This window comes from Mandrillus leucophaeus, unplaced genomic scaffold (assembly GCF_000951045.1).
Source record: "Mandrillus leucophaeus isolate KB7577 unplaced genomic scaffold, Mleu.le_1.0 Scaffold959, whole genome shotgun sequence".
NCBI classification, from domain to species: Eukaryota; Metazoa; Chordata; class Mammalia; order Primates; family Cercopithecidae; genus Mandrillus; species Mandrillus leucophaeus.
Window position 1 is genome coordinate 397,183 of NW_012110463.1, and position 18,172 is coordinate 415,354.

The 18,172-nt window shown below is 41.3% G+C and overlaps 1 protein-coding gene across 1 annotated transcript in view; it reads right to left on the reverse strand.

The window, feature by feature from the left end:
* LOC105532427 (zinc finger protein 675) overlaps window positions 1-18,172 on the reverse strand; it is a gene marked incomplete at its 3' end in the record, with an annotated part of 37,211 nt that overhangs the window by 7,437 nt on the left and 11,602 nt on the right. The window contains exons 2-3 of the mRNA XM_011970596.1: window positions 8,556-8,682; window positions 7,645-7,740 (exon numbers count right to left, since the gene is read on the reverse strand). Of these exons, the coding sequence (XP_011825986.1) occupies window positions 7,645-7,740; window positions 8,556-8,682 (223 nt within the window). The remainder of the gene's footprint in view (window positions 1-7,644; window positions 7,741-8,555; window positions 8,683-18,172) is intronic.

The window sequence follows — 18,172 nt, forward strand, 5'->3', positions numbered from 1 at the left end:
ATAATGCTACTGCACTCCAGCCTGGGTGACAAAGCCAGACCCCTTCTAAAAAAAAAAAAAAAAAAAATCTGTCACATTTACCCAACACAGCTTTTTCTACTCCCCAATATAACATAATGTTTTTAGAAGTAAACTGCAGCCAGGCGTGGTGACTCACATCCATACTCCTAGCACTTTGGGAGGCTGAGGCAGGCGGATCGCGAGGTCAGGAGTTCAAGACCAGCCTGGCCAATATAGTGAAACACAGTCTCTACTAAAAATACAAAAAAAAATTAGCTGGGCATGGTGGCGGGAGCCTGTAGTCCCAGCTAATTGGGAGGCTGAGGCAGGAGAATTGCTTGAACCTGGGAGGCTAACGTTGCAGTGAGCTGAAATTGCACCATTACACTCCAGTCTGAGTGACAAAGCAAGACTCTGTCTCATAAAAAAAAAAAATTGCAAACTTCAATTACTTACATATAGAGGAATACCTGAGAGTGAATAATTTATAAAGAAAAAAGGTTTATTTGGCTCACAGTTTGGCAGATTGTACAAAAAGTGTGTGCCAGCATCTGCTTCTGGTGAGGGTCTCAGGAAGCCTACAATCATAGTGGAATGCACAGATTAACTGAACATATCACATGGTAAGATACAAAGCAAGTGTGATAAAGAAGCCAAGTTTTTTTTTTTTTTTTTTTTTAAATGAACCAGCTCTTACTTGAATTAACAGAGTGTAAACTTACCGATTATCAAGAGGATAGTGCCAAGCCATTCATGAGGAACTTTCCCTCATGACCTAAGCACCTCCCAGTAGGTCCCATATTCACCTTCCATCAGGACCCAAATCAACAATGATGATTACATTGCAATATGAGGTTTGGAGAACACAGACATCCAAGCCACATCACAGACCAAATAGGCTTAACAGACCTGTACAAGCCTTTTAAATCAAAATCAAGAGAATACACAATATTCTTATTTGCACCTGGTGTATTCTGTTAGGACACAAATCAAGTCTTATTAAATTTAAGAATGCTGGCTAGGTGCAGTGGCTCATGCCTACAATCTCAACACTTTGGAAGACCCAGCTGGGCCAGAAATTTGACACCAGTCTGGGCAACATAGCAAGACACTGTTCCTACAAATAATCAAAAAATTAGCCAGGCATGGTAGTAGCCATGACACGTCTGTAGTGCCAGCTACTTGGGAGATTGAGGTAAAAGGATCACTTGAGCCTGGGAGGTTATGGCTGTAGTGAGCCAAAATTATGCCATTGCACTCCAGCCTGAGTGACACAGTAAAATCTTCTCTCAAGCAGCAACAATAAATAAATTTAGGAAGATCAAAATTATAAACATTTTCTGACCAAAAGTGAATAAAACAAAACATTAAAAGCAAAAGTAAAATTGGCAAATTGAAAAATATATCAAAATAAAACACAGTCTTCAACATATTCTTGGCTCAAGGGCCAAAACACTTAATTTTTCAAAAATGTCAATGCAACCAAAAGTGGTGAACAAATTCAACATAATCTCTATAAAAATCCCATTAGCAGTGGCTCATGCCTATAATCCTAGCACTTTGGGAGGCTGAGGTGGGCAGATTACCTGAGGTCAGGAGTTTGGGACCAGCCTGGCCAACATGGTGAAACCCCTTCTCTACTAAAAATACAATAATTAGCTGGGTGTGGTGGCATGTGCCTCTGGTCCCAGCTACATAGGAGGCTGAGGTAGGAGAATCACTTGAACCCAGGAGGCAGAGGTTGCAGTGAGCTGAGATAATGCTACTGCACTCCAGCCTGGGTGACAAAGACTCCATCTCAAAAAAAAAAAAAAAGGTATATGTATATACACACACACACACACACATATACACACACACATACACACACAAATGGATTATTCAGCCTTAAATAAATCTTGTCACATTTTAAGATAAAACTTTGAGAATATTATGTCACCTGAAGTAAGCCAGTAACAAAATGATGGATACTATATGATTCCACTTATATGAGATATCTTAATTAGTCACACTGAAAGTGCAATGGTGTTTGTCAAGGGCTGGAGAGAGGATAAAATGGACAGCTGTTACTTAATGGGTATTGAATTTTAGTTTCACAAGATGAATACAAATATACTAACCATGCCTGAAAGGTACAGTTTTTTTTTTAAGACAGGTTCTTACTGTCATCCAAGTTTGAGTAAAGTGGAACAATTATGGCTCACTGTAGCCTCAAACTCCCAGGCTAAAGTAATCCTGCACCATCAATCTACCAAAAAGCTGGGACCACAGGTGTACACCACCACGCCTGGCTATTTTTAAAAATTTTTTGTAAACAGAGAATCTCCATACGTTTCCCAGGCTAGTCCCATACTTTTGGGCTCAAGCAATTCTCCTGTCTTGGCCTCCCAAAATCCTGGGATCAAAGATGTGAGCCACCACCATGCCTGGCCCTGAAATGTACACTTCAATAGATTTTAGATGGTAAACTTTATTTTATGTGGTTTTACAATTAATTTTTTTAAAAGAAAAACTGGAAAAAATACGGAATTATAAATCTCTACATAAATTATCTTCAAATCACAAAAGTGTTTCTCTCGCACAAAAGAAATATATATTTATTATTAAACACATGGTGAAAATAAGACTATCTCACCGGGCGTGGTGGCTCACGCCTTGTAATCCCAGTACTCTGGGAGGCAGGTGGATTGCCTGAGGTCAGGAGTTGGAGACCAGTCTACCACAGGGAGAAACCTCGTCTCTACTAAAAATACAAAAATTAGCTGGGTGTGGTGGCGCATGCCTGTAATCCCAGCTGCTCGGGAGACTGAAGCAGGAGAATCACTTGAACCTGGGAGGCAGAGGTTGTGGTGGGTGGAGATCATACCATTGCACTCCAGCCTGGGCAACAAGAGTGAAACTCCATCTCAAAAAAAAAAAAAAAAAAAAAAGACTATCTCCATGACTAATCACTTAGACAAGATAAAACGACCATTGAAAATCACATAAGAAAGAATACACACAAGATAAGCCATAACCAAAATTGGGGTCAAATTTATTAACACACACATATAATCTGACTGGGATAGATATATGGCTGATTTATTTCTTAATTAAATCCCATAGATTTAAAGTGTACAAACAATTGCAAATTGTCTAAAATGGTAAAACAAAAAAACACAATAAACAGATGTCAAACTGAAAAAACACACTAATATGGAATGGCAAAACCATAATATATATAAATGTTAAATGTTTACTCATAAAATCTTGCAGGCAACACTGATGTAGCATTAAAAATGTGTCTAGGCCAGACACAGTGGCTCACGCCTGTAATCCCACCACTCTGGGAGGCGGATCACAAGCTCAGAGGTTCGAGAGCAGCCTGGGCAACACGGTGAAACCCTGTCTCTACTAAAAATACAAAAAAATTAGCCAGGCATGGTGGTGCACACCTATAATCCTAGATACTCAGGAGGCGGAGGCAGGAGAATTTCTTGAACCTGGGAGGTGGAGGTTGCAGTGAGCTGAGATCGTGCCACTGCACTCCAGCCTGGCCAACACAGCAAGACTCCGTCTCAGAAAAAGAAAAATAAATAAATTAAAAAATAATAATGTGTTCAGATAACTGCAACATTTGATTGTAACTCTACTCATGGAAGGCAGGTATGCTGAATCCTTGACATGCACTGTATGGCAGTACAATTCCAAAGGAAATGCAGTATTATCATAAATGAAAGACTCTAATGAGAAACTTAATAAATAAGCATTTAAAAACACAAGAAGGCCAGGTGCAGTGGCTCACGCCTGTAATCCCAGCACTTTGGGAGGCCAAGGCAGGTGGACCACCCGAACTCAGAAGTTTAAGACCAGCCTGGCCACCGTTGTAAAACCCTGCCTCTACTAAAAATACAAAAATTAGCCAGGTGTGGTGGTGGGCGCCTGTAATTCCAACTATTTAGAAGGCTGAGGCAGGAGAATTGCTTAAACCCGGTAGGCAGAGGTTGGAGTGAGTCGAGATTGCACCATCGCACTCCAGCCCGGGCAACAGGAGCAAAACTCCATCTCAAAAAAAAAAAAAAAGACAATTTTGGGCCAGGCTCAGTGGCTCACATCTGTATCAGAACTTTGGGAGGCCGAGGCAGATGGATGGATCACAAGGTCAGGAGTTCAAGACCAGCCTGGCCAACATGGTGAAACCCCGTCTCTACTAAAAGTACAAAAATGAGCCGGGCATGGTGGTGTGTGCCTATAGTCCCAGCTACTCAGGAGACTGAGACAGGAGAATCGCTTGAACCTGGGAGGTGGAGGTTGCAGTGAGCAGAGATTGTACCACTGAACTTCAGGCTGGGCGACAGAGTGAGACTCTGTCTCAAAAAAAAAAAAAAAAAAGAAATTTTATGTTTTAAATATATGCTATTGTTACACAAAATGAAACTGCTGTAATCCAACTTTAGAAGCAAAAAAATAGCCTTACATTGCTATATATATATATATATATATATACACACTCACATATATAAATACATATAATGCTAAATATATAAATGTTAAATATATAAAAATATATATATTGCAGAATATAGTTAGAGTGTCTGATATATAAAACAAATATCTGCAAATAAATTACATTATTTAGATATAGGCTGGACAAAATGGGTGCCAATCATAGAATTCTTTTTTTCTACATCAAGCCTAAATTTATAAGTAAAGTTTTAGTAAATATGGAGTGCCTACAAATTATCTAATTTACTTCAGGCATTACATGTAAATTCTAGCATATTGTTCTAAATTTCTAAATGTAAAATTACAGACAAAATTGAAATAGAAAATGGAGAATAAAAATGTATAGCAGGAGTGAAATCAGTAAGATGGGAGAATAAAAGGTAACCTATTTTGTTATCTCCTGCACAGCAAGACAATTTGTCAGCCATCTCTGACAAAAACGCCTTTAGGAGATGGCCAGGCATCATGACTCACACCTGTAATGAAAGATACATGGTATATTAAGTTTAGAGAATTACTTCAGGTTAGGATTTCAAAATCAGCCTGAATTATGTACGTAGCAAGACTCCATCTCAAAATAAGTGCCTTTGAGAGCTTTGAGATCCAGAGAGAGAGGGAGCTGTGGAATTCTGATAAAGCCCAAGATTTAAAAGTTTTCTTTTCAGAAGGCAGGCCCTCATTCAGGTGCAAACTACAGGATCCCTGTTCTTAACTACAGACTAGGAAATGGCCCACTCAACTTGGTCCCACTAGAATTCTGAATTTACTATGTAATCATCCCAAACTCCTCCCAGCCAAAGTCTGGGAGAGATTCTGCTTTTCCAGAGGCCCGGAGTAAGATACCCATTTATAGCCATGTCAGCTGGCCTACAGACCTTAGCCTTTACTGTGGTCCCTGAAGCAGTTCAATGACTCAGTTCCAGCTCGCTGAGCCACAGTTTATAGTCAGTTCTGCCTATATAGAAACCCACACAGTGACCTGGAAAGATCCTTTCTGGTACTCGCTGAAAGCCATAGTCATCCACATTCTGATATAAGGCCCACCATATGCAGACCCTACTGCAAAAACCTGCCCTAGTGTTTGCCCTACAGAGCAAAATCCTCTGCCAAAATTCAGTCTGTCCAAAATGGGAATTTAAACTACCCAAGTTTTTTAGGACAAGCCAACTAAGGGTAGACCCTAGTGCAGACCCAGCAGCCTTGTGACAAAGCCCTGTCCACTACAAACCAGAGGGCATCCCATTACCCTGAAGGTCCAACAAAAGAAGATCTTTACCTTCTGAAACCAGTTTATAAAAACTTGAGCTGTTTTCTCCTTCTATACACAGATGCCAATGCAAAACTATATTGTGCCCATTGTCAATGCTGCTAGTTTAACATAACACTGAAGGTACTGGCAGAAGAATTAGTCAAAAAAATGAAAAAGAGCAATTGAAATTGAAGACACATAAGTAAAAAGTTGCTAGCTGTAGCTCATACGATTATATATATATATAAACATAAACAGTACATTAAAACTTGTAAATACACTCAGTAAATTAGAAAAATATAAAACTAACATACAAGTTAGGGTTCCATAAATCTAAACTGTCTGATACAATAGAGAAAAAAAAATCTTATTTACAATAGCATTAAAATAAATTTCTGAGAACAAATTTAACCAAGGAGGTACAAAGTCTTTACAGTGAGAGATATATCAGTGAAATATATTAGAAAAGACATAAATTTGAAAATATTTTATGTCTATGAATTGAAAGAATAAATACTGTTAAAGTGACATGTTATCCAAAATGATACATAGATTCAATAGACTCCCTATCAAAATTCCAGTGGCATTTTTCACAGTAATAAAAAATGTAATTCTAAAATGTAAATGAAACTATGATATACTTTAAATAGCCAAAGCAACCTTGAGAAAAAAAAACAAAGCAGAAGGATATCATACTTTATAATTTTCTTTTCTTTTTTCTTTTTGAGATGGAGTACCACTCTATAGCCAGGCTGCAGTGCAGTGGCACAATCCTGGCTCACTGTAACTTCTACCTCCCCGATTCAAGTGATTCTCCTGCCTCAGCCTGAGTAGCTGGGATTACAGGCGTGTGCCACCACACCCAGCTAATTTTCTGTATTTTTAGTAGAGATGGGGTGTCACCATATTAGCCAGGTTTCCAAACTGCTGAATCAAAAGATTTATCTCTGTGAGATGAATGCACACATCACAAAGCAGTTTCTCAGAAAGCTTCTTTCTAGTTTTTATCTGACCTCCTGATCTGCCCGCCTGGGCCTCCCAAAGTGCTGGGATTACAGGCGTGAGCCACCGTGCCCGGCCCTTGAGCCACTGCACCCAGCCCTTTATAATTTCAAGACTACATTTGAAGACTACAGAAATACAAACAAACAAAATATGTAGAAAAATGGGAAAAAAAAAGGGGGGGCGGGGCATAGTGGCTCACACCTGTAATCCCAGCACTTTGGGAAGGCAAGGAAAGCAAATCACCCGAGGGCAAGAGTTTGAGACCAGCCTGGCCAACACAGTGAAACCCCATCTCTACTAAAAACAAAAAATTAGCCAGGCGTGGTGGCCATGTGCTTGTAATCCCAGCTATTTGGGAGGCTGAGAAAGGAGAACTGCTTAAACCCAAGAGGCAAAAGTTACAGTGAGTTGAGACTGTAGCACTGCACCCCAGCCTGGGCCACAGAGTAAGACAGCAAGACTCTGTCTCAAAAAAAAAAAAAAAAAAGAAGAAGAAGAAAAGAAAACAATAGAAAACACTTCTCACATGTTTCAGACATGATGGGAAAAAAGAACTTAAAAAATCATTTAATAGAGTTTCTCAAAATTATGCAGATATTTCTGTGTCTCCAAAACAAATGAGTAAGGATTCAGATTGTGCAGTCTCTTATATGCCATGAAGAGGACATTGGTTCTCACTGAAAACTTGAAGGGAAATTACTAAAAATGTAAATAGAAACCTTAGAGAATTTAAAAGCATAAGACAGAAAATGCTCAAATGTGAGCGTAAAAAATACTCAGGCTTTCCAGAAACTATTTCCTTTAAAACACAGCTTCCCAAATCACATTTTAAGGACTGGTTTTCTCTTTGACCTTTGGACCTCTCATCTTTGTCACCTGTTGTATTCACTTTCACTCTCACTTACCTGGGGGTTCATCTACCATCTCATGTCTCTGCATAGTTAAAGGCTCTTTTTCTTGCTCCAGACAGGTGATCAGGTCTGGCTTAGAAACAGCAATACCTGTTTTATTAAAAAATAAATAACATGAATCTTGCTCATATTCTTCAATTACCAACCTAGTAATGTGCTCAGTAAAGAGAATGTAATAGAATAGCAAATTAATCCCCAAATACTGACTTATAAGAGAAATTTTTAAATACTTAGAAAATATTCTAAATTTGCAGGTTCTTAATTTCATTACCCAGTACTTATGAATCAAAACTTTGTGTTGGCAATTAGATTTTAAGGTGTGGGCAACAATGTTTTATGCCACTAAACTTCTGAAATTACCACTAATCTAGAGTGAAGGACACAGATCAGCTCAGGAATGTGGTAAGTTCAGATCACGATGAAACATACTGAAGAAATTCTTCTCAATACAGACAAATCCTTAAGATTTTCTCAAAAACAGGGATCTGAAACTCATTTATTCAAAGCATACATTACCAAAACACATTCTACAAAGAAGAGAAATGAAACCTTTACGGTATATTAGAAATTGTGTGTTGGGACAGGCATGGTGGCTCACACCAGTAATCCTAGCACTTTGGGAGGCCAAGGCGAGTAGTTAACCTGAGGTCAGGAGTTCGATACCAGCCTGGCCAACATGGTGAAACCGTGTATCTACCAAAAATACAAAAAAAATTAGCCAGCCATGGTGGCTCACGTCTGTAGTCCCAGCTACTTGGAAGGCTGAGACACGAGAATCGCTTGAACCCAGGAGGCAGAGGTTGCAGTGAGCCAAGATCACACCACTGCACTCTAGCCTGGCGACAGAGCCAGACTCCATCTCAAAAGAAAAACAAAAAGAAACTGTGTGTTGAAGTTATCCTTACCCAGGAAGACCAGGTTTCTGTAGTTCTCTAAAATCACATTTTTATATAAATTCCGCTGTGCAGTGTCCAGGCATTGCCACTCTTCCAGAGAGAATTCTACGGCCACATCCCTAAATGTCAACAGTCCCTGAAAAACACATACACACAAACATATTCACGAGGTAGCCAACAGAGATTATAATTTGACTCAAGGTAAAATGAGAGAGTAATGAGAACTGCTTCTGATTTACAGGAGTGACTGAAATTATCCAATAAAATCAATTTTTTTACACAGAAATATTTCCTTACGTGTTCTCTAACCCTGAGAAAACAGTGGCAAAAGAGCCACAACACCAGTGCATGTATAATAATTTTATGGATAATAATATATACAATAGGTCATGCACAATGGCTCATGCCTGTAAACCCAGCACTTTGGGAGGCCGAGGCAGGCGGATCACCTGAGGTCGGGAGTTCCAAGACCCACTTGACCAACATGGAGAAACCCCACCTCTACTAAAAATACAAAATTAGCCAGGCGTGGTGGCGCATGTGTGTAATCCCAGCTATTCAGGAGGCGGAGGCAGGCAAATCATGAGAATTGCTTGAACCTGGGAGGTGGAGGCTGTGGTGAGTGGAAGTTGCAGTGAGCTGAGATCGTGCCATTGCACTCCAGCATGGGCAACAAGAGTGAGACTCCGTCTCAAACAAAAAAACAAAAAAACAACAAACAATATATATATAATTAAGGACATAAACACAAACATGTACCTTTTCGAGTGCTTCAGAAGCTTCTGTGTAATAAACGCTATCTTGTTTAAATAATAGTTAATTGAGAACACAGATGGAACCTCAACATTAGATGTTCCCCATTTTTACTAAGGACCCCAGGTTTTCCCAATAGGAATCTTGAGTATCTACACCTTCCCATGTTCAACAGCCACAGGCAACATTTTTAATATTGCAGATCATAAAATAATGGTGAGAATTCTGCATGGCATATAAGAAGCCATGATGTAGAGAAGGCTCTGGTATATAGAAAAGAAATATTTTTCAGAGTCTTGACTATCATAAGAGTTTTTAGAAGTAGTTAAAACAAACTCATTAGGGAGAAAAAACACAAGTAGAGAAGTCAAAGTAAACGCATGGCATTCCAGGAGGCAGAGCGGACATAGCTCTTGATCTGAGACATGTTTAACTGAAAAAAAGCCATTTTTTCCTTTCTCTGAAAATTCTTTTCAGATGTGATTCTCTGGACAAATTACACCTGCATCTTTAGAATATGCCTTTAAAGGTATCAGTACCACATGTTTACCTGCTCCTATCATACCCACAGGCAGAAGGACCAAGACTAACTGAAAAAGTCCACCCATTTCTGTCCTTCATACCACAAGAGATTCAGGAACCATGAGCTGCTCCATGGAGATAAAAGTAAAAGTTTCTTTCCTTCTGTCCTCAGGTGCCCTGCCCTGCCATGGACACCAGCAATTTCTGCTACAGCAATGAAAATACGAGCCACACTTTTCTGTCATACCAAACCAAACAGAACCAGCCCTTTGACCATTCTTTAGAGCAAAGGTGGAACTTAACTCTCATGAATGTATCTTGAACCCCTCATACTTGATTTTGGGCTCACGTTAGAGTCACACGAGGCACTTAATTAAAACAACGTGGGTGGGAACAGTGGCTCACACTTGTAATCGCGGCACTTTGGGAGGCCGAGGTGGGCAGATCACTTGAGGCCAGGAGTTTGAGAACAACCTGGCCAACATGGCAAAACCCCATCTCTACTAAAAACACACAAATTAGCCAGGCATAATGGTATGCACCAGTAATCTCAGCTACTTGGAAGGCAGAGGCATGAGAATCGCTTAAACATGGCAGGCGAATGTTGCAGTGACTGGAGGTCGGACCACTGTACTCCAGCCTGAGCAACACAGTGAGATTCCATCTCAAAAACAAAAAACAAAACATGATACCTCCGCCCAGAAGAATAAACAGACCCATGGATAGGGCACAAGTAGGTATTTCTGCAAATTGGCCATGGCCATGTAATCTTAATTAGAAACCTGGGCTGGGCATGGTGGCTCACACCTGTAATCCCAGCACTTTGGGAGGCCAAGGCTGGGGGGTGGGGAATCACTTGAGGTCAGAAGTTCTTGACCAGCCTGGCCAACATGGTGAAACCCCGTCTCTACCCAAAATACAAAAATTAGCCAAGCGTGGTGGTCCTTGCTTATAATCCCAGGTACTCAGGAGGCTGAGGCAGGAGAATCACTTGAACCCAGGAGGTGGAGGTTGCAGTGAGCTGAAATCGCACCACTGCACTCCAGTCTGGGCACAGAATGAGACTCCGCCTCAAAAAAAAAAAAAAAAAAAAAATCAAACCTGGGCTGAAAACCACTTAGCTGGGCATTGCCTTTAAAGCTTTAATGAGCTTAAAAAATACTTGGAAACTATGGCCCCACTCTCTGTGATGTAATTCTGCAGACTTAGCGTTCATGAATTTTTTTTGTTTTTTTTTTTTGTTTTTTGGGTTTTGTGTGTGTGTGTGTGTGTGTGACGGAGTGTCGCTCTGTAGTGCAGGATGGAGTGCAGTGGCAGGCTCTCGACTCACTGCAACCTCCGTCCCCTGGGTTCAAGTGATTCTCCTGCCTCAGCCTTCTGAGTAGCTGGGATTACATAGGTGCCTGCCACCACAAGCAGCTAATTTTTTGTGTATTTTTAGTAGAGGCAGAGTTTCACCAGTCAGGATGATCTCAAACTCCAGACCTCTACTGATTCACCCAACTTGGCCTCCCAAAGTGCTGGGATTACAGGCATGAGCCACAGCAGTCAGCCATTAATGGGTACTTTAAACCCATTAATGTTCCCTATCAATGCTGACATTGCTCCTCTGGGGCTCATGTATTAGCATTAGAGAAAGCAGGCACAGCATGGAGTCCCTTACACTCAGCACTCTTGTCACAACACAAATATTTCTCAAATGAAGACTACCAATTTTCATATTCTTTGCTGGCTCTTTAAAGTTTACAGAATAAGCAGAAAGCAGCAACGTCTAAATAAGTCTGCATTTGGAAACCATGAGGTACACATGTACTAATGAGGCAGGAGAATAGGGTCTGGAGGCAGGGAACCTAAGACCATTTCATACCGAATTCCTAGACCTAAATGGAAAGGAAAACTAACTTTCCATGCCTAAGTAACAAAAAGACCAGAGGATTGCCTTTGCAAATCCCCACCTTTTCCGTGAGGCAGATAGGAAATTGGCTGTCCACAACCAATCAGACTGATTGTGGGCTGAGTCTCTATTTGAATAAAACTGACACTTTGTAACTTCACCTTGGCCTCTGATTGGTTGTTTTTGCAACCAATCGGATATTTGCAGAGGACTGCGACCTTTGTAACTTCGCTTCAGCCTCTGATTGGTTGCTTTCTGCAACTAATCAGAGCAATTGTGGGCCACCACTTCATTTACATGAGGTGAGCACCAAGTGGCCAATGGGAAACCTCTAGGGGATATTTGAACCCAAGAAAATTCTGTGTCTGGGACCTTAAGCCATTGTTCGGGCCTACTTTCACACTGCAGAGTATAATTTCATTTTCAATAAACCCGTTTTGTTCCTTTGTTGCTTCATTCTTTTCTTGCTTTGCTGTTTCATCCAATTCTTTGTTCAAAAGGCCAAGAACCTGGATAACCTGCAGTCAAGACCTTCTACTGGTAACTTATTTTGGTGAGCCAGGCAGGAGAGGAGGTAGGCCCAAAGTATGGGACTTAATTTTTTCCTTTCTCCTTTTACATACAGAGAAGTCTTTTTCTTTCTCTCTTTCTCTCTCTCTCTCTCTCTCTCTCTTTTCCTTTCCTACTCAGGACCCTTGGTGGACAGTGCCTAAGCATGAAGACAACGGCAAGTTTCTGGCCAGGGCCACTTTTTGATGAAACTGAAAGGTTTCCATGTGGAAGCGCCTGACTGCCACCTCTCAGTCTGGGTGAGGGACCTGAGACCTTTTTTTTTTTTTTTTTTCCTTTTTCTGAGTCCTATTGTTTTTGTCTGTTTTCTGAGATCTTTTCCTTTTCTCCTTTTTCAGTCTTTCAGCAGCCATTTTCTAGTAGCTGTTGGTAATTGAGTGGAACTAGCCAGAGCCACTCTCTGATGTTCTCGGAAGGCCAAGGGGCAAACAGGCTGGCTGTCCTGCCCAGAAGGGGGAAAGATTTTCTGTCCTTTCTGGTTATAGTCCCTGATCCCTACATGTGACACAGTTGGCAGTGGCAGTTTGCCCAGGGTGAACTCACACATTTGAGGTGACTGAAACCTTCTTTTCTTATGCTAGATTCTTCCCTTCCCCCACTCAACTAGCTATGGACAGAAAACCCACCTAGCTATGCAAAAAGGTTATATAAGTCAGAGGGTCCAAGCATGTTGCAGGTGGTCTGTGAGGTGCGTGATGGAGGGGGGATTTTATGAAAGAAAATGTATTATTGCCTAAGTTGAGAGAGAGAAAGGGTTGCTTTAAATGGGATAGATAAGCCTTAAAAAAAGCTCATAGTAGGCCGGGTGCAGTGGCTCATGCCTGTAATCCCAGCACTTTGGGACGCCAAGGCGGGCGGATCATGAGGTCAGGGGTTTGAGACCTGCCTGACCAACTAAAAATACAAAAAAATTAGCCTTGCATTGTGGCACGCACCTGTAATACCAGCTACTCAGGAGGCTGAGGCAGGAGAATCACTTGAATTCAGGAGGCAGAGGTTGCAGTGAGCCGGGATCATGCCACTGCACTCCAGCCTGGGCAACAGAGTGAGACTCTGTCTAAAAAAAAAATTAAAAAAAAAAAAAAAACTCATAGTAGGTCATCAGTGGTGGAGGGAACCATTCTATAGTGGTGCTGGCACCTTTCTAAGGTCAGAGCCATCTGACAGACTAAGTCTGAGGCTTAAAGAGGGGATGCTCCCAGAGACCTCAGTCTGGGCCAAGAATTTTTCCAGGGAGATGCCCTAGGAAAAATTTGGGTCACTAATAAGCCCTCTAGTTTGCAAGGTCCTCTTCTTTTTTCTTTTTTCTAGACCATTATGAGCAACTCTCAATCTATTTCACCTGATTCCACTGTGGGCAACTCTATTTCCAATTCTGATTCCCTGCTTGGCTATATCCTCCACCATTAGAATCAATTTGACCCTGACAATCTCAAGAGAAAATGTATAATATTTTTCTGCAATACTGTCTTGCCCTATTATGAGCTGCTCAGGCCAGAATAGTGGGCAGTCAATGGTAGCATTAATTATGACACTATCCTGCAAACAGGCCTATTTTGCAAGAGGCAGGGCAAATGGTCAGAAATCTAGGTACAGTCCTTCATGACCCTATATCAAAACCTAACAATCTGTGAAACTCCCAGAACCTACCCCGTAAAGGAAAGTTCTAAGGCAGAAGTTGATATTACAGATAACCTTCTTTCACAGGGTCACCTGGTTCCCAGGGTGAGCAGCGACCATCCTTACATAGTCCCTTGCCAAATGCTTCTGAGGCTAAAACTCAGGAGCAAACACCGGTGATCCTACACGTTCCCCTCATACTCAAGGGGGAACACTGTACTGAACCCTCTCTCCAGCCCTGCTACCTCTCAGGGTAGCAGGAGCTGAGGGGCCAGTCCTAGTGAAGGTCCCCTTCTCTATAACTGATACACAACAATGTTAGGAGAAGCTAGAAAGCTATTCTGAGAATCTTGGGAAATTTGCCGATGGGTTTCAAACTTTGATCTCTCATGAAGAGATGTTCAATTTATTCTAGCAACCTGTTGCATCCCTTCAGAAAAAACACATCTTTGAGGCCACCCACAAGGAAGCAGATGGATTATTCACCTGAAACCCTCAGGGCAATCACTCAGGACCAGAAACAGTTCCCACTACTGATCCTCATTGAAACTATAACACCACTGTGGGAAACAACCAGGTTAAATTTCTTGAGGCTCTCCTTGGAGGAATGAGAAAGGGAACAACTAAGGCAGAAAATTTTGATATAGTACAGAAGGTTACACAAAGCAAGAAGAAAAATCTAGCCATGTTTTATGGTAGGTTGGAGGAAGCCTTTTAAAAAATATACTAATCTAGTCCCTTCCTCTCCTGAAGGGAAACTATTAATGGCAAAGCATTTTATTAGCCAATCTGCCCCTGACATTAGACATAAGCTCCACAAGCTACAGATGGGGCCACAGACTAATCAAAACCAGATTCTTGATACTGTGTTTATGGTGTATAACACTTGTGATCTGAAGGAAGGAAAATGGAAACAGAGTAAAGAAAAACGGCAAGCCAAAATTATGGCAGCTATCATTGGCGATGTCCTGAATGCCCAAAGAGCATCTAAGGAAAATCTGAAGGGCCATAAAGATAAAGCCAGCAGAGACTCTTGCTTCAAATGCAAGAAAAGTGGGCATTGGGCAAAGGACGATGTACTAAGCCCCTGCCAGGCCCCTGCTGTCAATGCAAAGGTACCAGTCATTACCCCTGGAGAACTGACTGCCCCTGTGCCACCATGGGGTTGTGTCAGACAAAACTCTAGCAGTGCAGAAGGAGGAATTAGATGAAGACTGAAGGGTCCTGGGGTCTTCCTCACTGCCTCTGTCTAGGAACATTGTAGCAACCATATCATGCCCAATTCAGCCATTTATCTAGTTGCTAGTCTAGATTAAAAGTTCCTGGATGATAGGGATGATGACTGCTTTATCTATTTTTCTAAAGGTCATATGAAATGGAAGCAATTAGTTTATCTGTTTGAGTCTCCAGACCTCTTCCTTGTTTTTCACCTAAGTACCAGGAAACTGGAGAAACTCTCATCTGAGTACCAACCAAAAGATCTCTCTTGTATGGGGGGAAGGAACAAACACAGGATGACTTATTTCTCTTACACTGAGACAGAAGCAGAATTAACCACTCATGTCAGCCTTACATAATTCTGTTCTGGACATTTTCAAATTTCTTAAAGATGCCTAGGTGATTGTGAGAGGGTTCTCAGTGCCCCTGAGCTGGTGGCCCAATGATAAGCTAGGGAGGAGAGACTCAGGCTAAATGAAGAATGGAACTGTTCTGGTGGAGCTCCAGAACTTGAATTGCATGTCCTGATTAGTTTGCTCTTGGGTTAAAAAAAAAAGGACTAGAATACTCCACTCCGGTATCACATTTTATGGGTAGGTATAGTTTGGTCATGGCACTGGATACCTTGTAGTCTCAATCTCTTACTCTGAAGATGCTTGTTTACACTTACAGATTCTGCAATCAGAATCTATTTACACCTGGAGCCCCTCACATAACTGTAGAAAGTCATTGGACGAGATCTGAGAAGTTCAAAACACTGCATTCTCAAAAAGGGGTTTTAACATTTCTATGCTGACATCTCACAATAGAGAGAATGTCTCTTGTATGTTTTCTGTACATTCTCAATCCAAAGCCTAACCTTGACTTGTGAATCCCAGACAGAGGTTAGACCTTATGTACAGATTCTACGTCACATAAACCTGGCTCTGCATTCTTGTGTGTCACAGAAAGTGGAGTACAATCAAAGAAGAGGTCCACTCATAGAGGCTGCTCTAGCTCATTCTAAATGATATTTCTACCTAAAAGGAAAAAGCTAAGGCAACATATAGAAAACTGGTCCCCCCCAGTTTTGGGGGGACCAAGCTTGAGATTTATAACATGAAAGGAAAGATTCAAGTTGCCTGGAATCTACACTTAGTTTACCACCAGTTACAAGGGTATTTGTAAAGGTAAAAAGAGGACAGAGGATGGTCCCTCTTTGGGCTGGTACAAACTTGTTTGTCAAATTCTTATTTACAGGAATAACATTAATTATTGATTGGATGTACATTGCTAAGGTTTAGAGTGTCCAGTGTGGCATTATTAATTTAATTCACAACTACTGGTGGCAATAGCAAACAGTTTCAAGGGATGAATACATATAGTTGAAAGTGGGGAGAAAGACATAATTGTGCTCTCATTTTAATGTCTCTTCAAGTTTGACAACTAAAAGGATTTGCATTTCTCAGATACAAGTTTTTTAATTTCCAAAATTTCAAGACCTAGATTCAGAATTTGGAGCTGCAGATTTAGGTTCTGGGTGGACAGAGTATCAGCAGATGTTACCTGCACATTTGTGAGCATTTCAGTAACAGGAGGAAGTGGAAAGTGGAGATTCTCATGTCTATGTGTATACTCAATGCACACCTGTTACTCTAGTTGGATTTGTGGGCCCCATGCTCTCTAAATCAGTTTCAGGTCTGAAGATTCAAGAGTAATTGAAAGAGGTAAAATGGCTGATTGCTGCCCTGTGAAGTTTGTAGAAATCTGGCCTAGCCCCTCTGGAAGTCACTGTAGAGGACTATAGATACAAAATAAGAGAGACAATTCTGCCTGCATATTTAGGTGACAGCATGCACTCTGCAGCAAATTTGGGAGTTGACTGGAAGCCTGAGAGGGTAAGCCCACTCTAGAGTAGATCCTGGTTGGCACCTTGTATGTTTCTATCATATCTGGTAATTCTAGACAGTGTTTGGGAAATACCATTAAAAGAAAAATTTTCTGGTGGGGGCAAGAGGAGGGAGAGCATGAGGACATATATCTAATGCATGCGGGGCTTAAAATTAGATGACAGGTTGATAGGTGGAGCAAACCACCATGGCACACGCATACCTGTGTAACAAACCTGCACACACGTTCTGCACATGTATCCCAGAACTTAAAGTATAATAAAAAATAATAATAAAAGAAAACATTTTCTCCAGCCCCAGAGAAACTCGACAATGATAGAACATTAAGAAAACTGTTGGCCGGGCACAGTGGCTCACACCTGTAATCCCAGCACTTTGAGAGGCTGAGGTGGGTGGATCACCTGAGGTCAGGAGTTCGAAACCAGCCTGGCCAACATGGTGAAACCCTGTCTCTACTAAAAACACAAAAATTAGCTGGGCATGGTGGCGGGCACCTGTAATTCCACCTACCCAGGAGGCTGAGGCAGAAGAATTGCTTGAACCCAGGAGGCGGAGGTTGCAGTGAGCTGAGATCAAGCCATTGCACTCCAGCCTGGGTGACAAGAGCAAAACTCTATCTCAAAAAAATAAATAAATAAAAACAAAAATAAAATCCTGAGTCACAAAGAATGCCAAAAGGTTTATTTAGCTGTTAATATGATATACATATATTTTTAAAAAGCAGAGAAAAATATCTACATATAACCTAAATGCTTGAAGAAGACAGAGATGGGCAGGCCACGGTGGCTCACGCCTGTAATCCCAGCACTTTGGGAGGCTGAGGTGGGCGGATCACCTGAGGTCCAGAGTTCAAGACCAGCCTGGCCAACATGGGGAAACGGCATCTCTACTAAAAGCACAAAAATTAGCCAGGCGTGGTGGCGGGCATCTGTAATCCCAGCTACTCGGGAGGCTGAGGCAGGAGAATCACTTGAACCCAGGAGGCCAAGGTTGCAGTGAACTGAGATCATGCCACTGCACTCCAGCCTAGTTGACAAAACGAGATTCCATCTCAAAAAAAAAAAAAGGAGAGAGATGAGCAAAACATTCTTTCTTATTTTCAGGTATAAAAATAGAGCCTTTTGGCTGGGTGCAGTGGCTCATACCTGTAATCCCACCAC